Source organism: Mustelus asterias, chromosome 20, assembly GCF_964213995.1.
Source record: "Mustelus asterias chromosome 20, sMusAst1.hap1.1, whole genome shotgun sequence".
NCBI lineage: Eukaryota > Metazoa > Chordata > Chondrichthyes > Carcharhiniformes > Triakidae > Mustelus > Mustelus asterias.
Genome location: NC_135820.1, coordinates 61653481 through 61679823, shown reverse-complemented (window position 1 = coordinate 61679823; position 26343 = coordinate 61653481). Strand labels below are relative to the sequence as shown.

Genomic DNA, 26343 nt, shown 5'->3' with positions numbered 1-26343 from the left:
TAATTTCCTACTGTATAGAATCATGAAATCACTACAGAGCAGAAGGAGGCCATTCGGCCCATCTAGTCTGCACCGACCATAATCCCATCCAGGCCCTATTCCTATAACCCCACCTGCTAATCCCCTGATAGTAGGGTTAATTTAGCATGGCCAATCAACCTAACCCACACATCTTTGGATCGTGGGAGGAAACCAGAGCTCCCAGAGGAAATCCATGCAGACATGGGGAGAACATGCAAATTCCACACAGACAGTGACCCAAGGCTGGAATTGAACCCGGGTCCCTGGCACTGTGAGGCAGCAGTGCTAACCACTGTGCCACCGTAGCACTAAAAACTATGGAGAATGAATACAATCTGGAGTTAGCTATAATGTGTTTAAGTTCTATCTTAATTATCAGAAGGAAGCTACTTGATCTGTGAAAATGAATATTCTTCTGCACTGTGCAAGTGGTTATCAGCAGAAAATGAACGACACAAGGCAGAGAGGAGAAATCCAAACAATCCTCAATGACAACAAAAATTCTGATCAAACAGCTGGCAAACATTTATTCCTAAGTTAATAATTCTACCATAAAAAAATAATTCTACCATAAAAAAACTCTGTGGACATATAAATGGAGTTTAAGAAGCAATTTTTAAGCTTGAATGGTTGTAAAAAGGGTATCTAACATTCAGCTAGACAAAAAGTTACTTATGGTCAGTGTGGCAATGTCAGACACCAAAGTACCAAAGGACAAATATGATTCCAATCAGTGAAGAGTTTTCCCCTGATTCCCATTGACTTCAGTTTTGCTAAGGCTCCTTGATGCCACCCTTGGTCAAATGTGGCCTTGATATCAAGGGCAGTCAGTCTCACCTCACCTCTGGAGTTGAACTGTTCTGTCCGTGTTTGAACCAAGGCTGTAATAAGGTCAATAGCGGAGTGCCCCAGCTGTCAGGAAGCAGGTTATTGCTGAGCAAGTGCCGCTCGATTGCACCGTTGATGATTCCTTCCATCACTTTATTAATGATTGAGAGTAGACTGATGGGGCGGCAATTGATCAGGTTGGATTTGCCCTGTTTTTGGCGTACAGGATATACCTGGGCAAATTTCCAAATCGCTCGGTCGATGCTAATGTTTCAGCAATACTGGAACCACTTGACTAGGGGCATGGCAAGTTCTGGAGCACAAATCTTCAGTACTATTCCAGAATATTTTCAGGGTCCATAGCCTTATCCAATGCCTTCAGTCATTTCATGATATCATGTGGAGTGAATTGAATTGGATGAAGATTGATGACCCTGATGCTGGGGCCCTCCACGGGCAGCCGAGATGGATCAACCACTCGACACTTCTGGCTGAAGATTATTATGAATGCTTCAACTTTATCCGTTGCACTGATGTGCTGGGCTCCTCCATTATTGTGGATGGCGATATTTGTGGAGCCTCCCCGTCCAGTGAGTTGTTTTTTTTCCCCTATTCATTCATGGGATGTGGATGTCACTGGCTGGGTCAGCATTTATTGCCCATCCCTATTTGCCATTGAATCTTGTGCATTTTAGAGAGCATTTTAAGAGTCAACCACATTGCTTTGGATCTGGAGTCACATGTATGGCAGACCAGGTAAGGATGGAAGGTTTCCTTCCCTGAAGGGCATTAGCGAATCAGATGGGTCTTTATGACAATCAGCATTAGACTTTTCCAAATTCCAGATTTTCACCATCTGCCCATGGTGGGTTATGAACCCGGGTTCCCCGAGCATTACCCGGGTCTCTGGATAACTAATTGTTCACCACCACTCACAGCTGGATGTGGCAGTACTGTGGAGCTTAGATCTGATCCATTGGTTGTGGGGTCGCTTATCTCTATCACTTGCTTCTTATGCCCAGTCCTATGTTGTAGCTTCATCAGGTTGACACCTCATTTTTAGGTATGCCTGGTCTGCCCATCCATCGTGCCTCATGAATGCCCAGTCTTGAGTTGCTAGATCTGTTTGAAGCCTATCCTTTTAGCATGGTGGTAGTGCCACACGACACGATGGAGGGTATCTTCAATATGAAGATGGGACTTTGTCTCAGCAAGGGCTGTGTGGTGGTCACTCCTACTGATCCTGTCATGGACAGATGCATCTGCAGCAGGCAGGTTAGTGAGGATGAGGTCAAGCATGTTTTTCCCTCGTTTTGGTTCCCTGACTCCCTGGCGCAGATTCAGACTCAGACTAGCATCTATGTCCTATCAGATTTGGCCAGCTCAGTCAGTAGTGATGCTACTGAGCCAGTCTTGGTGATGGACATTGAAGTCCCCTGCCCAAAGTACATTCTGTGCCCTAGCCACCCTCAGGGCTTACTCCAAGCAGTGTTCAACATGGATGAGTACTGATTCATCAGCTGAGTTGGGGGTGTGGGGGGTGATGGGGCATGGTACATGGTGATCAGCAGGAGGTTTCATTGCCCATATTTGACCTGATGCCATGAGACTTCATGGGGTCCAGAGTCAATGTTGAGGATTGCCAGGGCAACTCCCTCCTGATTATTGTGCTGCCCGCCACCTCTGCTGGATCTGTCCGACCAGTGGGAATGGACTACCCAGGAGTGGTGAAAGGTGATGTCTGTCGCATTGTCTGTAAGGTATAATTGTGTGAGTATGACTATGTCAGCTGTTGCTTGATGAGTCTGTAAGACAGCTCTCCTCATTTTGGTACACACCCCCAGATGTTGGTAAGGAGGACTTCACATAATTATGTAAAGGGATCCACATGACTAACAGTAGTCTGGTCACCGTCTGAATGGAGATAGCCCGTGGCTTGGACTGATGAAGCCTATTGTCTTGTATATCTGTGCACAGTTATGTTCTCGAATTAATAGATGGTGTTCAGAATCTATGGCCGGAATCTTACCACTGTTCACGCTTGCAGGATTTTCCCATCCCGCCGCAGTGAACGGAGATATGGCTGGCTGCCAAATTCTCCGACCTCGCTGCAATGGGAGTGTGGCATGAAAGGGCGGTAAGATCACAGCCTTTGCCTCTGAACCCATTCCTTAGACAACCACAACAGCATACAAAATCTTCCCCCATTAATTATGAAATGATACAGAATATAGGGTAATTTAATTCAAGGAGGGTGGGGGGTGGGATATAACTAACTGGTGGGCCAGTGGCATAATACATTGTTGCACTACAGGGTGCATTTTGGGGAGGTAGGAAGTACATTTCTCCCTGTTATTCTTTCACTGTGAGCTCATGCGGAGACTTCTGCTGTTGGGCTAGAACAAATGTGTTAACCCATTTCTAAAGAGCGGATGTACAATTTTGTCATAAGCAGTACACAAAGAGAATCTTGCTCCTGTTGGGGTGATTGGTAGGGGAAATGGGATGAAGAGAAATAAAAATAAATTTGCTTCCAACTTAGAAATTAGTTTTTAATTAATTCATTAATTATTCAGTGACGAGCTTGTAACTAATTGGAATCATGTTTTTTAATTATGTAACATTGCATTTCTGCTTAATTAGAAAACTTTGTCAATTAATTATAAATGTATAGTTATGTTAATATAGCTCAAATTAATTAGTTAGATGATTCTAATTAAAAGAATAGTCCATTCTGGCCCTATAAAATGATAATTAAACTGATGCTTGTAGCTACTGCTGTTTAAAAGTCCATTAGTGTAAAATATTTGTTATTTTGCTTCTTTTAGTGGACAATTACGTATTCTTATTAGTTATTGAACATCTGTAATATTAAAATATTTGAGAAATGTTACAATAGATAATGTGGAGAACTATTTACATAGTATGCAAGTGACCTAACTTCTTTATGCTTCTATCTAACATTTAAGATTGTCTTGTGATAAGATATTTATGTGAGAGAAGGCAGGAGATTTCTTCTGTTGCTTACATTACATCAAACTCTGACAAAAAGCTTCTAACTGTTCCAGCTTTGTTACGAAGCTGCTAGGTTCTCATTGTGTTCTTTCAGTCTTTTCATGGGATGTGAGCGTTGCTGGTGAGCCCAGGCATGTGTTGCCTGTTCCTAATTGCCCTGGAGAAAGTAATGGTGAGCTGCTTTCTTGAGTCGTGGCAGTCCATCTCATGGAGGTACACCCACAGTGCTATTCGGAAAGGATTTCTAGTTTTTTACTTACAGTAAAAGAACAATGATATACTTTCAAGTCAGGGTAGTGTGTGGCTTGTATAAGAATGTGCAGTTGATGGCGTTTCCATGCACCTCCAATATTTGTCCCTGGAGGTAGAGGTCACGGATTTGGAAAGTTTTGTTGAAGGAGCCTTGGTGAGTTGCTACAGTGCATTTTATACATGGTACTCACTGCTGCCGCTGTGAATATTTGTGGATGCGGTGCCAATCAAACAAGTTGCTTGGATGGTGCACGGATTCTTGAGTGTTGTTGGAGCTGCACTCATCCAGGCAAGTGGAGAGTATTCCATCACACTCATGACTTGTGCCTTCTAGATAGTGGACAGGCTTTTGGGAGTTTGGAGATGAGCTACTTGCTACATAATTCCCAGCTTCTAACGTGCTCTTGCAGCCACCAGCTAGTCAAGCTCAGTTTCTGGTCAATAGTAACCCCCAGGATGTTGTTAGTAGGGGATTCGGTTTTGGTAATGGATGTCAAGGGGTGATGGTTAGATTTTCTCTTGTTGGAGATGGTCATTGCCTGGCACTTGTGTGGCATAAAAGTTAATTCCCACCAGTTAGCCCAAGCCTCAATATTGTTCTGACCTTGCTGCGTTTGGGCAAGGACTCCTTCAGTATCTGAGCAGTTATGAACGGTACTGAACGCTGCAATCATTATCAAACATTTCCATTTCCAATTGTACCATAGAAGTGATGAAGCAGCTGAAGATGGTTAGACTGAGGACATTAAAGTTTAAAGATGTTCGGAAGTACCCTAATGGGATGGAATATTGTCAGGGCCCATTGCACTATCCAGTGCCATCACTGTTTTCTGATATCACATTGCTGGAAACAGGCACCTGTGATGTTGGGGACCTCAGGCGCAGGCCGAGGCGGGTCATCCACTTGGCACTTCTGGCTGAAGATGGTTAGCAACGCATCTCCCCCACAACTTGAGTTGGAGGCCCACCTTGCTTTAACTCCCGAGCCTTGCACTGTTTTAACTCCTGGACGTCATCTGCATCCCATCAGCCTGCTCTCTGACTGAAATGGATGGAAAGAGACCAACGGCTGGCTTCAAGCAGGTGAAAATTTGCAGGACCCAGAGGCTACCCGCATGCGCCAAAGTCACTGGGGCTCCCCTGTAAAATGCCATTGAGGCCCACATAACACAATTAGAACCTGATTTGCATGCATTAATAAGGCTCTTGCCCGAGTCATGTTGGTACTTTGGGTGCCTAAACTAAGGCTGAGTTAAAATAGCGACAGCTGGTAATGGGGCAGTAAATCTATTTTAGCAAAACGGTTGCTTGGGTGAGTCAAAAAATTGCCTCATGGTTTCAAATGGGTTATAAAGGGGGAGTCAATTAGTAGAGCAGACCACTCATTTTTGAATGTTTCCAGACTGTCATTTTTCCATCTCAATTTATTGGAGCAAAGATGTACCTGGATTCTACAAAATTTGTAGAATCCAGGTACATCTTTGTTCCAAAATTTCTTGGCTGATCTCTTTCATTAAAGCCCAGGACTACATTTTTTTCTTTAGCTTTATTTACAGGGCAACATTTACCACAAAGTATTGATTAGCAGTGATACATGTATTAGGGGGTGATCTTACCAAAACTATTCAAAGTACCAAACAAATGTAAAAATGGGAGAGAATTGCACGCTCTCAGACGCAGTCTTATGCCACTTCAAGACAAAAAGAGGCAAAGTGTGATTCACACCTGTAGGGGGGAGTGGATGAAATCTATTCTCACCGGAAAGCTGGTTGTTGACTGTGAGAGGCGCTATTGGCGCATGCGCCTTAATCTCTCAGTGTTCTGTGTACAAGTGTACCTGTCCCTTTTCAGCTTGTTTTCTCCAAATCCTTTAATGCTAGCTCCTCAGATCTATTACCATCTGCGGGCAAGAACCTAGGTGGATAATCTACCCATATGTTTCTGGCACTAGATTGTGGATTTCCAGTGTGGCTGGAAGGAATATCAGTCCAGCAGCTTGCTGATGAAGTTGCTCTGAAATCTTCTCTCTTCCTCAGGTTCCCACTTGGTAGTTCTCGAAAGTAAATGCCCTAGCATGGAGAGTTATTGGTGTGAACTGTGTCTCATTCATGAAGTTGTGCAATGATGCTATAAATTATTGTACAGCTTTAACCCCATTGCACTATTTAATTTTTTAAAAAAATATTCATTTCCTTTCTATATCAATGTGAGTTGTTAATTAGATAGTTACTGAAAATATCTCAGAAAAAGTTCAGATTCATATCATTGATGTATAATTTATCCAAACTCAGAAACATTCCAACCTTTTTCTTTATTGGATATTCAGTTTCTTACATTTGAATACATGACTAATGGTAAGCAAAATACAAAACAATGGCAGATTATACCAGCAACATACTAATTTCTCTTAGTAACATACGATAGCAAACCAGTTGTTGCAATTGTTGTGGTAAATGGTAGTAATACAGACCAAGATTTTCCTGCCATTCCCACCCATGAGACCTTCTGGTCCAGCTGATGGCACTGGTTCCCTGATGATGGAAGGTGTGAACAATGGAAAACCCATTGACAGTGATAGTCCTGCCACCAGCAAATGGTGGGCCACCTCCGCAAAATACGCCACGCGGGACAGGTGATGGAAAATCCTGCCCACGGTGTGAGATCTTAAGGATAGATTTTGATCTAAGTTCACCCTCAGATATAAATCATCAGTAATAAAACTTTGAGAATATGTAACCCAAAGGATAGGTGTTGCAGAAAACGCTTAGAGTTAAGTAAAAACCAAAGAACCTTCTATCTCAATTTCTTACCCCAGTAGTACAGACTGTCCATAAAACGTATGTGTCCACTTACACAACCTTCACTTTATCAACACTATTTAATCAGCCAATAATGAAACAGAGTGCATTCTGCGGTCGAGTTTTGCACATATGTTCCGACCATTTATCCAGAGAGTTTTTTTTCCATGGATAATATTTCTATTTTTTTCTTTGTCCCCTGCAGTGAAACGGACGGGTGTATCTTACATGAATGAGCTGCCACATGTAGAAAGTGCCTGCTGCTGTATGAACTGTGGTCACTCTTATACAGTGAATGAAGTCAGAAGCAATCGGAAGTTCTGCAGTGAGCTTTGCCTACGGCAGTTTACAGAGAAGTGAGATGTTTATACCCATTACTAATATACAGGCGGTCTTTTCACTTTTGATATTATCTAGAATAAATCCTTAATTTTGCACCATGCTGGGGGAAACTTGATGGGTAAAAGAAAGAGCCAAAGAATTGAGGATCTCAATCAACATCACTGACTCTAGCTGATCTTATGACTGCACCTAATCCAACGTGCAACCTCTATAGGCAATAGACCTGGTCCAACCTGAAGGTGCAGGCCAGTGCATTTATTTGTATGTAGGCACAGTGCCAACATTAAAGGAGCTGAACCCCTGACCCAATCTGCTCAAAGGTGTGGCCCAGTGTATTTAGAACAAAATAGGTATCAAATACCCAGCTTAGGGTTATAAGTGGGGGGGAATCTCTTAGAAACCTATAAAATTCTAACAGGACTAGACAGGGTAAATAGAGGTTCCCGATGTTTGAGGTGTCCAGAACCAGGGATCACAGTGTGAGGATACAGGATAGCTTGTTTAGGACAGAGATGAGGAGAAATTTCTTCACCCAGAGAGTGGTCAGCCTTTGGAATTCACTACCACAGAAAGTAGTTGAGGTCAAAACACTGTATGTTTTCAAGAAGCAGTTAGATAGAGATAGCACTTGAGGCGAAGGGGATCAAAGGATATGGGGGGAAGGCGGGATTAGGCTGGATGATCAGCCATGATCACAATGAATGGTGGAGCAAGCTCGAAGGGCCGAATGGCCTCCTCTTCCTCCTATTTTCTATGTTTCCATAACCTCAGAGCAAAATAATGCCACCCAGCTTGAAGTCTCAACTCCTGATGCCCTGGGCTCGTGGATAATAACAGAATCTAATCATGGAAAGGCTGGAAGTTGAGGTACTATTGTAAAATTTTAAGAACAGCTCAATTCATTGGAACATTCCCTGGATTTTATGTACTGATATGGGAAAGCAGTCGCTCCACAGCCCAGAATTAATTTCACATACTGAGATCACAGCCCAACTTGAATTATTTTCTCGCAAACTGCTGGCAATTGAAAAATAAATCAAACAGCTGTGCAGTTGCCCTCTTTAAATGAATGCTAGCTGTAACCATGACAACACTGATGGTTTCAGCATTTAAGCTTGAGAATTGACGAGCAGCCCACAAAACTGGACTTAATCTCAGTGGAGAAAAAGGAATTAAGAGGGAGTGTAGTGCCGATCCTTAAATTTCTGAGACATATGAGGCACTGTGACAATAAATAGGCCTCATTGAATAGGATAGAATAAGCAGGGAATTAATAGTTGATATGGTTGCCTATTGGAAGGTTGAGGGTTCAAGCTCAAAGCAAGAGTTTAAACACACAATCCAAATCGATGCTTCAGTGTAACACTGACATGTTGTTAAACTGAGGCGTTTCTTTCTACTGAGATGGATGTTAAAAATCCCAAGGCACTCCTCAAAGAATAGTAGCTTGTCTCTCAACCATTGCAACCAAAAATTGATTAGTTACTCACTTTGATGTTTGTTGGATTACTATTCGTGGAAAATAGCTATAGTTTTTGTCTTTACAGCAATTCAATGTACTCCGAGTAACTCATTGTATCTGAGGAGATTTGAGATATGGTAGGGTCTTTTAGTAAGCTCAAGCTGAGAAGATGTTTTCCCCAGAGGTCAGTGCATATATGCAACGGACTTCTAGCTAAAATGATGGTGATGACTAACTGGTTAAGGTATGGATGGGTATGTTTGGTATTCTAGGAATTAAATCAACTTGCTTTGTTATATGATGCCTATTTTAACAATCACAGTTAGCGCAGCTCCATGTCTCCTATACTTCTGTATATGTTTGTACGATGATGACAAAAATATGCAAATTCCCTTTGCTTAATAAATAGGTCACTCAGAATGGGGAGTGCTGCAGTCAAGAGAAGTGCTGGAGCAATATTAAAACGTGTTAAAAAGAGGAAAAGGAAAGTGTGTCTGAGCCCGAGTTCAGAATCAGATGAAGAATACGATTATGAATTAACTGAGTCAGAGCAGGCGGTAGGTGTGCTTCGTGCGATATTTAACTGATGTAATTTGATTTTGTGTAAAATCGGGGAACGTTTTTAAAGTATTTTGGAATATCTTCAAACATATTCAGATTTCCGTGCTGCAGTTAGAGAATTATTCATTAAAAATAAACCTGGGAAAATCTAAACATGCTGCATGTAGCTGACGTTATAGAGCAATGATGATGTTTCCAAAATATTTCTGTAAGTTTTCTCTTTACTTCCATTTTATACACATATGTACATGGCACTTTTTGTGAGGATATTTTTTACACTCCCAACAAATAACTTTGCTATGGCATTTTGAGATCATTGCAGGTTGTTGTGTCCACGAATTTCCGACTCGTACACACGTGCCCAGAGCATAAATGTGTAAAATCTGCCCCATAATGTACTCAACTCTAAGGTTGTCTTGCTGTTACGCATGTATTTCATAGCTGCCATTCTGATTATTCCTCAGATATTGACAAGCATCTCCCGCAGACTTTTTCTCTGCTCCCCCAACCCATACTACAGCAACCGCATTCATATTTTTTGTTCGCTGGCTCTATTTGAGAAATCCATTAGCAGTAATTTCCATGCTTGTCATTGCACGCGGAGGAGAAAAAAATAACTTGCACTTTTCGGGGCGGCACAGTGGTTAACACTGCTGCCTCACAGCGCCTGGGACCCGGGTTCAATTCCGGCCTCGGGTCACTGTCTGTGTGGAGTTTGCACATTCTCCGCATGTCTGTGTGGGTTTCCTCCGGGTGCTCCGGTTTCCCCTCACAGTCCAAAAATGTGTGGGTTAGGTTGATTGGCCATGGTAAAATTGACCCTAGTGTCAGGGGATTAGCAGAGTTATTATGTGGGATTACGTGAATAGGGTGGGATTGTGGTCGGTGCAGACTTGATGGGCCAAATGGCCTCCTTCAGCACTGTAGGGATTCTATGATTCTATTGTGTGTGGCTTACAGAGAAATCTGATTTCTTAGAAAATTCCTGTTAATAAATTTAAAGGGATATTCATGCCATGTTATAATCTACAAGGGGAGCCATTTAATGTTGTCCACTGAATTATCATGCCACAAAAGACTATAGTGTATAGTGACGTGGAAGCAGTGACTAGTAGAAGTTCAAAACCAACTTGCAATCCAAACTGCACCAAGCCCTGGAGGATAACCCATTGGGATGGATGGAAAATTGCAAGCAAGAGTCAAATCTCAGTCAAATCCTTCTCATTCTTAGAGACGCAGGAACAGGAGGATGCCATTTATTGCCTCAAGACTGTCCCACCATTCATTGAGATCATGGCTGATCTGCAACTTAATTCCATTGCCCACTTTTGCTTCATGTCCCTTGATACCTATATCAAACAAAAATCTATTAATCTCAGTTTTAAATTAACAACTGACCTAGCATCAATTATCGTCTATGGAAGACAGTTCCAAACTTACAAATGGATATAGATAGGTTAGGAGAGTGGGCCAAAATGTGGCAGAAGGAGTAGATAAGTGTGAGGTCATGCATGTTGGTTGGAAAAATGGGAAGGCAACTTATTATCTCAATGGGGAGAGACTTCGGGGTGCTCCGGGAGTGCAAAAGGATTTGGGTGTCCTCGTGCATGAATCACAGAAAACTAGTATGCAGGTTGAGCAGATAATAAAGAAAATGGATGGAATGTTGGCATTTATTGCTAAAGGAAAAGAATACAAAGGTATGGAAGATTGTTGCAACCATACAAGGCATTGGCGAGGCCGCACCTGGAGTATTGTGCATAGTTTTGGTTATTTGAGGAAAGATGTGGCATTGGAGGCAGTTCAGAGGAGGTTCACCAGATTGATTCCAGAGATGAGTGGTTTCTCGTATGAAGAGAGATTGAACAGTTTAGGCCTATACTCTCTGGAATTTAGAAGAATGAGGGGAGATCAAATTGAGGTATACAGGATGATAAAAGGTAAGGATAAAGTAGACGTGAAGCGGATGCTTCCTCTGGTGGGGCATTCTAGGACGAGAGGTCATAGTCTTAGGATAAGGGGTAGCAAATTTAAAACAGAGTTGAGGAGCAACTAGTTCTCCCAAAGGATTGTAAATCTGTGGAATTTGCTACCCCAAAGTGCAGTGGATCCTGGGACAGAGTAAGGTTAAGGAGGAGTTAGACAGATTTTTAATCGGTAATGGGTTGAAAGGTTATGAGGAGAAGGCAGGAAAATGGGGATGAGGAGCATATCAGCCATGATCGAATGGTGGAGCGGACTCGATGGGCCGAATGGCCTAATTCTGCTCCTATATCTTATGAACTTCTACCACCTTTTGTATCATGATGTGTTTCCCTAATTTTTTGACTTTGCTTCTACTTCCGAGACTCCCCAACTAGCGGGAATAGGTTCTCTCGCTCCACCCCATAGTGGTCAGCCATCACAATGATCAGTGACAGCCTGTGCACCTATCCTTGTGGCTAACTTTAAAGCTATCTGGTTAGATGAGCGAAAGAAGGCTTAGTTGTTAGTGGATGTCTTGGGACTGTGGACCATTAATATCACTTACTGAAGATCTACCTGGTTATTGTTATGCTGCAATACAAAAAATAAGTTAAAACTAAAATTAAAAATGCTACCTGCAGATTAGCAGTTGAGTCCTAGACTGCAGAGTACAAATGTGTTGAATGCAAAGCTAGAGTTATACCGTAGACTGTGAATTGAACTTTTCCTACCATGACTCATTAAACGTATTCTTAGATCTCTGCTCTGCAGTGCTGCTGCTCTTTTCATGTCAGGAGATGAAAGGTAGAATCATCCTCGGCCCAAGATGTTAGAGAGATTGATAGCAAATTCAAAGAATCACTGTAGAAATCCAGTGAACTACCTGAGTATCATTTAAGCTCAATTTATAATAGGCCAAAGTTATACTTCACCTGCTGTGACATGGCCTTCTGAGGAAGATCCTCCCTTGGCTTGGCTTCATTGGGGAGTATTTTACCGTCCTGCCCGCCACAGGAACTGGAGAGGGTGAGGAGTGAATCATGGAAAGGTCCGTTGACCTCAGGTGGGATTTTCCAGTTTCAGGCCAAGCGCGGAAAATCCCGCCCATTGTGTTTTGCAACAATTCAGGGGCTAACTCCTGAGTTATAGGGTGGGATTTTACGGCCTTGCCCATCCCAAAACTGTTAAGTCTCACCGGCGGTCAACGGACCTTCCCATTGTCCACCCTTCACCTGCTCCGATTCCCATGGCGGATGGGACAGTAAAATTCCGGCCATGATGTCATATCTGTGTCAATGTAAAGCATCTCATGGCATGCAATAATGTAAAAATATACCTGCACTCTGATGTTCAAATGGAAGAATTTACCAAATATGCCAAAACCTAAATCTGACTTTTCTTTGAATTCCACAACAGGACAAGAGAAAAGACGACTTTAAAAATATCAGAGATCACTGCGTGGTTGACAACAGTCACATGGAATTCAGACAAAGTCGACTTAATGAACCCAGTTACACTGTCAGTGGACCGAGTATGTTCGGAGTTTCGATGACTTGTGCCCCTCTAAAACAAATGAATCCAATTGAAGAAAAATGCAAAATAGTTTATTTTTTGTTTAGCCTTTTTCACATTCTTACAAATTGTTATTTTTTTGTTTATCTGAACCAATGTTACTTCAGTTTGAGAGATCCCTCCAAAATACTACCGGACAAAACTTCAGGCAGTAATTCAATTGTCATAACCAAGCAGGCCATAGATCCCTCAGCTGTCTTTGCAACTGCGTTAACAAGTCAAAATGTACATAAGATTTGGTATGAGAACAAAATGTATGACAAAAATTTGCATTTCTATAGCACATTTGACATAGAAGAGTATCCCAATACTTCAGAGGCATAATCTACAATAATGGATCCTGAACAGAAGTAGGAGAAAATGACTGATAACTTGGTCAAAGAGATGGGTACTAAGGAGAGTCGAAGGAAGAGAGGGAAGTGGAAAAGTTTAGGAAGGGAATGCCAGACTCTAGCTAGCTGAAAGCAGAGGACCAATGCTGGGGTGCAACATTTGGGGGGGCAATTGCTGCACAAGAGGCCAGAATTAGGGGAATGCAGGGGACACAGTGGCACAGTGGTTAGCACGGCTGCCTCACAGCACCAGAGACCCGGGTTCAATTCCGGCCTCAGGTCACTGTGTGGAGTTTGCACATTCTCCTCGTGTCTGCGTGGGTTTCCTCCGGGTGCTCTGGTTTCCTCCCACAGTCCAAAGATTGCGGGTTAGGTTGATTGGCCATGCTAAATTGACACTTAGTGTAAGGGGGATTAACAGAGTAAATACTTGGGGTTATGGGAATAGGGCCTGGGAGGGATTGTGGTCGGACTCGTTGGGCCAAATGGCCTCCTTCTGCACTGTAGGGATTCAATGATTCTGTGATTTTATGATCTGAGGTTGTAAGGCTGGATGAAAAGTAAATAGTGACTGGAATTTAGCAGAGGGCAGCAAACACGAATGTCAGAAATAGACCTTGATTTGCTCAAATAATCCTGAAATCAATTCTCCAATGTGGACCTCGAAGTCCTTTCAGAGGCAGTAAAGGAGGGTGGAGAAAGTTCTCTTTCTCATCATAGAATTGCTACAGTGCAGAAGGAGGCCATTTGGCCCATTGAGTCTGCACCAACTCTCTGTCAGAGCACCTTACCCAGGCTCTTTCCCCCACCCTATCCCTGTAACTCCACACATTTACCATGGCTAATTCAACTAAACCTAAACTTAAAGTCCAAAGATGTGTAGGTTAGGTGGATTGACCATGCTAAATTGCCCCTTTTTGTCAGGGGAACTGGCTCGGGTAAATGCATGGGGTTATGGGGCTTGAGCCTGGGTGGGATTATGGTTGGTACAGACTCGAAAGGCCTACTTCTGCACTGTAGGGATTCTATGACCTATGATCTAAACTAGACACCTTGGGACACTAAAGGGCAATTTACTATGGCCGATCCACCTAACTAGCGCATGTTGGGGAGTGTGGGAGGAAACCGGAGGAAACCCACGCCGACACGGAGAGAGGGTAGAATGAGAAGGCCACCCTCCCAAACCTATCTGGCATGGCTGCAGGTGGTTGTCGTTGTCAGCAGCAGAAGTGTACTCTGGAGGAAGTAAATTCAGTGCACAGTCATGAGGTGGGAATAGAGAAATCCACTGAGATCATGTGCATCACCATGGCTAGGAATTCATGAGCATCGAGAGAGTCGCCAGCCTCACAGAGAGACATATATGACAGCACAGAGTGGATGCAGGAGCGGCGCACTGACATGCACAGAATACATGCAATGCTTTGTAGCAATAACTGGTCAGGGGTGGTGCTGACGGCACAGAGATGGTTAGAGCATATACCAGTTGTGCCCCCATCTTGTGGTCCCCGCCAACCATCCGGAGACCAGCAACCCGTTCCGGGAATTACGAGCCATGGGAGCAGACGAAAGTCTCCCTTATTGCACCACTAGATGCGGGAAGAGAATTGGAAAATTGGAAGAACTAAATCATAGGGAATATCATTTATAAATTTACTTTGTAGCTGTTTCCGTGAGATAAATTGGAGATTTTTGATACTTTCTGAACATAAGGTTGTTAGTTCTCAGGCAGAATTTAAATAGACATCAAAACTGACATTCCCATGGGAAACAGACATGTAGAAAAGAGCATTATTAGACAGTATAGAATCATAGAATCCCTATAGTACAGAAGGAGGCCATTCAGCCTATCGTGTCTGTCCCGACCTGACCACAATCCACCCAGGCTCTATTCCCGTGACCCCACATATTTACCCTGCTAATCCCCCTGACACTAGGGTCAATTTAGCATGGCCAATCGACCTAACCCGCACATCTTTGGAGTGTGGGAGGAAACCGGACCACCTGGAGGAAACCCACGCAGACATGAGGAGAACGTGCAAACTCCCCACAGGCAGTGACCTGAGGCCGGAATTGAACCCGGGTCCCTGGCACTGTGAGGCAGCAGTGCTAACCACTGTGCTGCCCTGTTTAGATATTCATTTGGAGTTCATAAAAATAAACGTTTCTATGCTTGAAAACAAAGTGAGAACCCTTAAATCTTTACTGTGTTTTCTTTTAGCTGCCTCTGTGGTTGGAAAGAACAAAATTTGGTCTTGGGCTTCATACCTGGAAGATGAAAAGGCTGTTGCTGCTCCTGTCAAGCTCTTTCGAGAGGTAGGAACAATTTATATTTGCTTGTTTAAGATATTGTTATGGGTCTCAACACTGTCTGAAATAAGAAACTTGTTCAAAATGACTCAATATCTGTATAGAATGGACCGACTCACCTTTCTCCCAGGCGTTTTGATCATCATCACTGTAATGATTTTAATCAGGCAATTAAGGCTGGTCTGCTTGAATAAGCTCCTTGATTAAGGGCCACATTGATGGTCCAGTCAGGGAGCCCCATGCTCTGTGCTTGAACAGGAGTGTCAGTTCTTCTGGCACTCCAGATGTAGACTGCTGACTGCCAGCACTCCGTATACTGTTGTTGGACTTATAAATAAAGGGATTCTGGCAAAGGGATTTCTGCCTCTGTCAACTTATTACAATCACAGAACGTGTGGTTCTGCTATATAAGATAAATTTGAACAGTAAGTGAACGGAAGGAAACTAGGGATTGGGGTAACTTTGATCTGACCTTATTCATCATGTGGGCAGAAGATGGAATGAACCCACCACTTGCCTCATTAGGCTTACCAGTGCTCTGAACCATTTTCAGGGTTGAGCCTCATCTGAATAGTTTCGGTGATCTGGCTACTTTAAACAAGCTTTGAAAGGGAGTGATCATTTCTAAGTCAGAATGTTGAGTGACTTGGTGGATGTGATAACCCCCTGGATCTCCATGGGGGAATCACTGATGGACCTCACCGGAGGACTCGTTGAATACGAGCTCCCTGGGAATTGGTAATTAACTCACCAGATGGGGCTCGTATACCAAGCCCTTTATAAAGCAGATCCCCTGAGTGGGTTCATTATTGTATTGTCCCGGTTGGACCCTATTTGTGTTCACCACAGGCTTGTGGTTTTGCATAGCTTTACTTTATTTTGTGCAATAAAGCACTGTTCCTTTACAGCTGACTCGTGGAGTTATTATAGAGGGGAACTTGCAGCTGATTTTAAAAAAAATTCATTCATGGGACATGGGTGTCGCTGGCTGGGCCAGCATTTGTTGCCCATCCCTAGTTGCCCTTGAACTGAGTGTCTCATTCGGCCATTTCAGAGGGCTGTTGAGAGTCAACCACATTGCTGTGGCTCTGGAGTCACATGTAGGCCAGACCGGGTAAGGATGGCAGATTTCCTTCCCTAAAGTACATTAGTGAACCAGATTGGCTTTTTTCCGCCAATCGTTTAATGGTCATCAGTAGATTCTAAATTCCAGATTTTTTTTATTGAATTCAAAGTCCACCATCTGCCGTGGCGGGATTCGAACCTGGGTCCCCAGAACATTAGCTGAGTTGCTGGACTAGTAGTCTAGCAATAATACCACTCAGCCATCCCCTTTTCCGTCTCTGATACAGGCTGCAGGTTTGGAAGGTGCTGTTACAGGAGGCTGGGTGAATTGCTGCAGTGCATCTTGTAGATTGTACACAGGGCAGCTGGTGGTGGAGGATGTGAATGGGACAATGGGCCAATCAAATAGACCACTTTGCTTTGGATGGTGCTGAGCTTTTTCAGTGTTGTAGGAGCTGCACTCATTCGGTCAAGTGTGGCCTATTCAATCACATTCTTGTGTCTTTTAGATGGTGGATGCTGTTTTACATCTGAGTATAATTACTTTTGAAGAAAAGAAGTTTATAGAAAAGACACCATCATGTTTGTGTTAGCTCTTAAGCAATCAAAATTAATAGATAAATATCTGAAGGTAAAATGTGGGGTATAGATTAATGAAGATGGATGTTGATATTTAAATTAACTGCCTTGTACTTATTCTATAACGTGACTACAATTTTCTTCTTTTGAACAGTATCAGTCCTTCCCACAGAATAAAAATGGTTTCAGAGCTGGCATGAAGTTAGAAGGTATTGATCCTACGCATCCATCCATGTACTTTGTACTCACCGTGTTTGAGGTACAGTAAGCTTCACTTCATTTTTTAGATGCTTGTGTTGAGTAAAAGTTGGCAAATTGTATGACAGCTGTAAAAAAACTGCTGCATTTGGAATATTGCGTGCAGTTTTGGTTGCCACACTACCAGAAGGATGTGAATGCTTTGGAGAGTGTGCAAAGAAGGTTCACCAGGATGTTGCCTGGTCTGGAGGGTTTTAGGTATGAGGAGAGGTTGGATAAACTCGGATTGCTTTCACTGGAAAGGCGGAGGCTGAGGGGAGACCTGATTGAGGTCTACAAAATTATGAGAGGCATAGGTAAGGTGGATAGTCAGAGGTTTTTTCCCAGGGTGGAAGGGTCGACTACAAGAGAGCACAGGTTTAAGGTGAGAGGTGGTAAGTTTTGGGGAGATGTGAGGGAAAATTTATCACACAGAAGGTGGTGGGTGCCTAGAAAGCACTACCAGTGGAAGCAGACACGTTAGCAATGTTAAAGGTATATCTTGATAAACGGGAGGCAAACGGAGGGATAGAAACTGCATATTGGCACAGGCTTGGTGGATCAAAGGACCTGTTCCTGTGCTGTCTTGTTTTTTGTTCTATTGGATTAACTAACAAAGTTAATAGCTGATGCATTGAAACAATAGGATCACAATATAAATAATGAGAAAAAAAGCAGAAAAATTGTCAGTTCCTGAAAAAGCATTTCACATTGTACATATCCAAAATTGTCCTATTTGAATATGGTAATTGGCTTTTAGCTTCAGATATTTCCTGCTGATTTTGTTTGATAAATGAGCTTCCTGCCAAGGATACAACTGAGAATTGTTGAAATTAAATTCAAATTAATTTCAGAAGCACAATAGATTAATCCATCGGTATGAACTAGGACACAAACATGTGTTGAGAGTATAGGTAATAATATTTACTTCATTAATGTTTGAATATTGCATTTGTTTGTGACAGATGTAAATAATTGTTTATACAGGGAGCTGCTGGGAACAGGTAGGGAACAGTAAATGGAGGAATGTCTTTGGAAAATTGACACAGGGAGGCGTGGAGACTGTGTGAGAGAGAATATACAAGCAGTTGCGTCATTCAGATCAGATCCTAACTGCAGAAGACTGCAGTAAATACAGGCACATGCTGAAACCTTTCTTGGACATGTCTTCATTGTCCAATTTATGAAATTTGTATATCAATATGAACATTCATATTTTGACTTTGGCCTCCCATGCCAACCACTTTTCCCTTCATCCTACATTAAACATGTTCACCTCTTAATCTTTAGAACTCTTCCTGAATCTCAATTTTTCAATGATGCTGTAGATAAGCTTCCTTCAACATCCTGGGGGTCACCATTGACCAGAAACTGAACTGGACTAGCCCTATAAATACAATGACTACAAGATAGGATACAGAGGATAAGAATTTTGAGTCCCCAAAGTCTGTCAGCCATTTACAAGGCATAAGTCAGGAGTGAGATCTAATACTCTCCACTTGCCTGGATGAGTGCAGCTCCAATAACACTCAAGAAACTTGACACCATTCAGGACAAAGCAGCCCGCTTGATTGATACTACATCCACTACCTTAAACATTCACTCCCTTCACCACTGATGGCACAGTTACAACAGTGTATACCGGGGGAGGTGATGGCCTAGTGGTATTATCGCGAGACTATTCATCCAGAAACTCAGTTCATGTTCTGGGGATCTGGGTTCGAATCCCGCCATCGCAGATGGTGGAATTTGAATTCAATTAAAAAAAAATCTGGAGTTAAGAATCTACTGATGACCATGAAACCATTGTCAATTGTTGGAAAAACCCATCTGGTTCACTAATGTCCTTCAGGGGAAGAAATCTGCCGTCCTTACCTGGCCTGGCCTACATGTGACTCCAGGGCCACAGCAATGTGGTTGACTCTCAACAGCCCTCAAGTAGGGATGGGCAATAAATACTGACAAGCCAATGATGTCCCATGTCCCACGAATGAATAAAAAAAATCTACAAGATGCAATGCAGCAAGTCACCAAGATTTCTTCAAGACCACCTTTCAAATCCGTAACCTCTACCACCTTAGAAGGACAAGGGCAGTAGACACATGAGAACACCAGCACCTGCAACTTCACCTCCAAGCCACACACCATCCTGACTTGAAACTTTATCGTCATTCCTTCACTCTTGCTGGAGCACAAGAAATAGGAGCAGGAGTAGACCATATGGCCAATCGAACATGCTCTGCCAGTCAATGGCTGGTCTAGGGCTTCAACTCCATTTTCTTGCCCGCTGTCCATACCCCTTAATTCCCTGAGCCCTAGTGGTCCAAAATTCTGGCGAAGACGGTTAAGTGTCTGATAAGAACTTAATTCTGGTGGACCTGCCCTAATGGAGGTGATGCAGAGCCTCTGCCAATTCTCTAGCCAGCAAGTGACACCCTCTCCCCTGCCATCAACATTAAATTCAATCTAAATAACCAGGATTAATTCACTGTGAAATTCTTGTTGCAGTCTCTGGCAGCAGAAGAACTGGATCCTGCCATCTGACGCTCAATGATAAATATTCATTGTTTAAAGCAACTGAGTCCAATTGAGTTATTTTGTGTGAGGTTATAAGACTCTAAGACTAGCTCAACTCAAAATTGTATATGAAACTCCTGTTCATAGAATCCCTACAGTGCAGAAGGAGGCCATTTGACCCATCAAGTCTGCACTGACCACAAACCCACCCAGCCTCTATCCCCTTAGCCCCACATATTTACCCTGCTAGTCCCCCTTACACTAAGTGGCAATTTAGCATGTCCAATCAACCTGACCCACGCGCCTTTGGACTGTGGGAGGAAACCCACGCAGGCACGGGAAGAGAGTGCAAATTTCACACAGACAGTGAATCAAACCCAGGTCCCTAGCGCTATGAGGCAGTAGTGCTAACCATTGTGCCACCGTGCCTTGCATTACTTTAGTCTTGGCAAACAGTATCAACAGATTTTTTTTTGGGAAGCCGCTGATTTGTGGATTGCTCTCAGCAACACAACAGACACTCTTAAACATGTTCAAATACTTGGCAAGCTGTAACTTGCCAACAAAATAATTTAACGTCGCCAACCTGAAGCCAGGTGGATGCTTGGGACTCTCGCAGCTTCGGAAAAGCAATCACCATCCATCAACTTCTAGTTTTAATGTTGATATTAGAAATTTGGTTTGTCAGTTCTGATCAGGATCTTTGATGAAGACATGGTTCTTCGGCAGTAGAAAACTGAATGGAGATCAAATGAAACACAGTCACTTGGATTAATTGGAAATATGCAGCTGCGTTGATGCTTGAGCATGAGGAAAAATCTCTCGAATTCATGCTAACTGTTTGTGGTAACAAAACAGCAGGACACCAGAACTTAAAAGATGAAAAGAACAATAATGTGGTTGATTCTTTCACAGAGACATGGTTGAGGGAGGGGCAGCGAAATATTCCATGGCATAGAATCTTGAGGGGTGGGGTGTAAAAGAGAAAGTGGTATCACATTATCGATCAAAGAGTCAATTACTGCAGTGAGGAGGGATGATGTCTTAGCGGGTTCCTCAATTGAGGCCACATGGGTAGAACTTTAAAAAAGGAGCAGTGGGGGGGAGGGGGGCAATCACATTGCAGGGAGTGTACAATAGGCCCCAAATAGTCAGGGAGGGATAGAAGAGCAGATATGTAGGCTAATCTCCGGGAAGTGTAAAAATAATAGGGGAATAATAGTAGGGGCTTTCAACTTCCCCAATATCAATTGGGATAATCAAAGTGTGAAAGTCTTGGAGGGGGCGGAAAACTTAAGGTGCATCCAGGAGAACTTTTTGAGCCAGAATGTAGAAAGTCCTACAAGAGAGGGGGCGGTATTGGACCTAATTTTAGGAAATGAAGCTGGGCAGGTGGTAGAAATGTCATTAGGGGAGCATTTCAGTGATAGTGACCATAACTTGGTAAGTTTTAAGGTTGCAATGGAAAAGGACAAAGATAGACCGGAAATAGATATGGGCAGCATGGTGGCACAGTGGTTAGCATTGCTGCCTTATAGTGCCAGGGACCGGGGTTCTGGCCTCGGGTCACTGTCTGTGTGGAGTTTGCAGCTTCTCATCATGTTTGCATGACTTTCCTCCAGGTGCTGTGGTTTCTTCCCACACTCAAAAATGTGCAGGTTAGGTTAATTGGTCATGCTAAATTGTCCCTTAGTGTCAGGGAAACTAGCAGGGTAATAAGTGGGGTTACAGGGATAGGGACTGGGGGGGATTGTGGTCAAGCAGACTCGATGGGCCAAATGGCCTCCTTCTGCACTGTAGGTCAATGGCTTGGAAGGCAGCTCTTCTCACAGCTATCTGATCATTGTTCTTCTAAAGGGGGAATTGGGGGAAGGCCGATTTTAATAAGACATGACAGGCAAAAGGGGACTGGGAGCAGCCACTTGTAGGAAAGTCCACATCAGAATATTAGGAGTCATTCAAAAAGGAAACAAAATGAGTACAAAGACAACGTAAAGGGTGGGAGCAACAAGTCCAGCGAACTCTGGATATCAAGGGGTATAGCGCTAGGGTCCAGGGTTCGATTCCGGCCTTGGGTGACTGTCTGTGTGGAGTTTGCACATCCTCCCCGTGTCTGCATGGGTTTCTCCCGAGTGCTCTGGTTTCCTTCCACACTCCAAAGATGTGTAGGTTGGTTGGATTGGCCATGCTAAATTGCCCCTTAATATCCTTAGATGTATAGTTTAGAGGGATTTGTTCTGGAGAATGGAATCAACAGATAGGTGCTTGATGGCTAGCACAGACACGATGGACTGAAGGGCCTCTGTGTGCTGTAAAACTCTATGGGCGAGATTTTCCAGCTGCGTTCGCCCCAAGGCCAGGAAACCCTGCCTGAGGTCAACGGATCTTTCCATGGTCTGTGTCCTGTCCACTATGATTCCTGTGGCGGGCGGAACGGGATAACTCCACCCTGTGACTCGAATGTAAATCGGAATCTGATGAAAATATTGAATAAAATAGTTATTTTCTATGTTGTAGCCCAAAGTAAATTAAGCCATGTAACCATGAGATTGGAGAAATGTCAGTTCCCATGATATTCTGTGTAACCTCCTGTTCTCGTACATATAATACCACTTATGTAGCTATCCATTCCATTGCTCCAGCTGCTGACACTGTTACGATAGCTAATGCTCCTGAACCACCAGTAAAACTTGGCACTGATGTGTTTAGATTACTATTGTTTGGTACGCAGGACTGTTAGCTAAGTTCACTGAGTTCCTTATTTCAGTTACCTCATCGCGAGTGGTGTCAGGTGGAGGGTGCTTTACCTTTCCTTTGGTGGAAAGGGGATTCAGAGGAAGAGCATTCTTGTTTTGTTAGCCTAACACCTCTTTCTGTTCATGGCACCATTGACAGCGCCTGCTGGGGCCATATCATTAGCCTACTCTTCTAGCCACAATGCAGCATGTAATAGTGAAGCCACAGTAGAAAAAGATTTGGGTAGACTAATTATGTTATTATGTGCTTGTTACCAGAAGTTTTAATTTGATTGACTGCTTCATAACTGTTGGAAATTCAGTTATCAGCATTTAATACATTCTGGATTTTTTAAGAAGGTGAGAGAGTCATAGAGGTTTACAGCATGGAAACAAGCCCTTTGGCCCAACTTGTCCATGCCGCCCTTTTTTTAAAAACCCCTAAGCTAATCCTAATTGCCCGCATTTGGCCCATATCCCTCTTATCCCATCGTACCCATGTAACTATCTAAATGCTTTTTAAAAGACAAAATTGTACCTGCCTCTATTACGACCTCTGGCAGCTTGTTCCAGACACTCACCGCCTTCTGTGTGGAAAAAATTGCCCCTCTGGACCCTTTTGTATCTCTCCCCTCTCACCTTAAACCTATGCCCTCTAGTTTTAGACTCCCCTATCTTTGGGAAAAGGTATTGACTATCTCGCTGATCTGTGCCCCTCATTATTTTATAGACCTCTATAAGGTCACCCCTCAGCCTTCTATGCTCCAAAGAAAAAAGTCCCAGTCTATCCAGCCTCTCCTTATAACTCAATCCATCAAGTCCCGGTAACATCCTAGTAAATCTTTTCTGCACTCTTTCTAGTTTAATAATATCCTTTCTATAATAGAGTGACCAGAATTGCACACAGTATTCCAAGTGTGGCATTACTAATGTCTTGGACAGTCTTGCACAGGAAAATGAGATGCTGAGACTGTCACTTCTAGTTTATCTCCACGCAGACAGTGCCCAAGCCGGGAATCAAACGTGGTTCCCTGGCATTGTGAGGCAGCAGTGCGAACTTCTGTGCCACCGTGCTGCCCCTATCAAGCTTACCTTGTTGTTGGTGGCTGCAAAGGGTAAAGTGCCCAGTTTGAATAGCTGTCATTATCCATGGTTTTTGTAAGTAACATTTAGTATACTAGAAGGGCAAGAATCATAGAATCAAAGTATCGTACAGTACAAAAAAGGCCCTTTGACCCATTGAGTCTGCACTGACAATAACCACCACTAAAGTCCCATTGTCCCATATCCCTGAATATTATGATGTTTCAAGTGCTCATCCAAATACTTTTTAAAGGTTGTCATGGGATTTAAAGTAAGTAACTTAATTATTAAACTGCAAAAAAGACCATCTATAATTGGAGAAGATTGACGATATCTTGTTTGCTGAAGGTTTGTGGCTATCGTTTGCGACTCCATTTTGATGGTTATTCTGAATGCCATGATTTCTGGGTGAATGCTGACTCGCCAGACATCCATCCTGCAGGATGGTGTGAGAAGACAGGCCACAGATTATATCTTCCTAAAGGTGAGAGATATTCTGGCATTAATCTGATCAGCATAACTGACTTTGGGGGTAATTATTACCCAGCTGGGCCAAGAACCTCACACGGGTTAATTAAAATGTTCTGGGACAAAACTACTGGGACAATCATCTTGAAATGCAATTATAGATTGGGGAGAAAATATAGTCGAGACCAAAGTTTATAGTATATGATCAGTAAACTTGATAGGGGAGGCACAGTGGCACAGCGGTTAGCACTGCTGCCTCACAGCACCAGGGAGCCACGTTTGATTCCCAGCTTGGGTCACTGTCTGTGCGAAGTCTGCACATTCTCCCCGTGTCTGCATGAGTTTCCTCCGGGTGCTCCAGTTTCCTCTCACGGTCCGAAAGACGTGCTGGGGGGTTAGGTGCATTGGCCATGCTAAATTCTCCCCTAGTGTACCCAAACAGGCGCTGGAGTGTGGCGTTTAGGGGATTTTCACAGTAACTTCATTGCAGTGTTAATGTAAGCCTACATGTGACACTAATAAATTAGTAAGAGGTCTCACAACATCAGGTTAAAGTCCATGGGGTGGCACGGTGGCACAGTGGTTAGCATTGCTGCCTCACAGCGCCAGGCACCCGGGTTCGATTCCCGGCTTGGGTCACTGTCTGTGTGGAGTTTGCACATTCTCCCCATGTCTGCGTGGGTTTCCTCCAGGTGCTCCAGTTTCCTCCCACAGCCCAAAGATATGCAGGTTTGGTTGATTGGGCATGCTAAATTAACCCTAGTGTCAGGTGGTTAGTAGGGCAAATAAGTAGGGTTATGGGGATTGTGGTCGGTGCAGACTCGATGGGCCGAATGACCTTCTTTTGCACAATAGGGATTCTATCAACTGGTTTATTTGGAATCACCTGATGAATGAGCAGTGCTCCGATGGCTTGTGATTCCAAATAAACCTGTTGGACTTTAACCTGTGTTGTGAGACGTCTTACTGTGCCTACCCCAGTCCAACACCAGCATCTCCACATCATGACTAATAAATAAACTTAAAACTTGAAACTTAAACTATCTTGTTTGAATCAATTTGATAAAATTTTCATAAAATAGCATAAGATTACAGTGTCATTCAGAAACAATAATGTGATTATGGCAGATTTACTCTATTAATAAATAAGCAAGTTGGCTGTGCTGTACCATACAGTTTATACTTTCCTGTATTAGATTAAACTGTAATATTATCTGTCTATTGCGTGCAGCATTTGGGACATCCACCCACAACAAAAATATCCCAACAGATGGCGCCATAGCAACACATTATGCTTTATCAATATTTTATAGTGCTGAAAAAATGATAAATAATCCTACTCAACAAATATGAAAATGAATTTGAATTTAGGGTTCGGTTTGATATTTCGCTGGAAGGAGTTATTTAGTAGAGGATTGGTTCAGTTGGGTACATAATGTCATTATTTTAATATTTCAGGATACAAGGAGGAAGAGTTCAACTGGCCAAATTATCTAAGGATAACAAAATCCCAAGCTGCACCAAAACAACTCTTCATCAATCAAAATACAGTGAGCACCACTTTTAAGCAATTCCTTATGTCGGGGCTGGTTGAACAACATGCAATGGAATTTTCCCGTCCCACCCGTCATGGGAATTCTAGCGGATAGATCACAGACCATGCAAAGGTCTGATGACTTATGGCGGGATTTTCCGGTCTTGGGGAGAACACGGCTGGAAAATCCCACCCATAAACTTTCTCCTAATGTTGAAAATAATGCTCTTCTGTTACATCTTTAAACTTAAAAGTTTAGTAGCTTGCAAATTAATAGAAGAACATAGGAAATAGGGGCAGAAATACCTGCCCCTTGAACCTGCTCCACAATTTAATAAGATCACGGCTGATCTTCAACTCAGCTATGCCTGCCTATATCATCCTTAAATGATGATAGTGTGCTATTGCTATGGCTATTTCTTCTTGTATGTTTAAAGGAACTCTTTTAAAGTTCCCTTTTTTAAACAAATAGTCAGTGTGTCTGGAGGGAATGCAGCTCAGATGCTGGGAAAGCAGGATAATTACTCATTTAGCCATGTGTTGTTTACTTAGGAGAGAGCTAATGGACTTTTGCTTGCAAAAAGAAAAGGTCCGTTGGGGTTTTTGATTAAAGGAATGGAACACAAATGGTACTTCAACTTTTGTTACAAAGGGATTGAAGAATAAA

General features: G+C 43.0%; 1 protein-coding gene across 1 annotated transcript in view; it reads left to right on the top strand.

Annotated features, from left to right (window-relative positions):
* Positions 1–26343, top strand: part of l3mbtl1 (L3MBTL histone methyl-lysine binding protein 1) — a 56509-nt gene that overhangs the window by 5788 nt on the left and 24378 nt on the right. The window contains exons 4-10 of the mRNA XM_078236073.1: positions 7120–7270; positions 9128–9275; positions 12661–12775; positions 15370–15464; positions 17257–17361; positions 24023–24158; positions 25601–25692. Coding sequence (XP_078092199.1) covers positions 7120–7270; positions 9128–9275; positions 12661–12775; positions 15370–15464; positions 17257–17361; positions 24023–24158; positions 25601–25692 — 842 coding nt within the window. The remainder of the gene's footprint in view (positions 1–7119; positions 7271–9127; positions 9276–12660; positions 12776–15369; positions 15465–17256; positions 17362–24022; positions 24159–25600; positions 25693–26343) is intronic.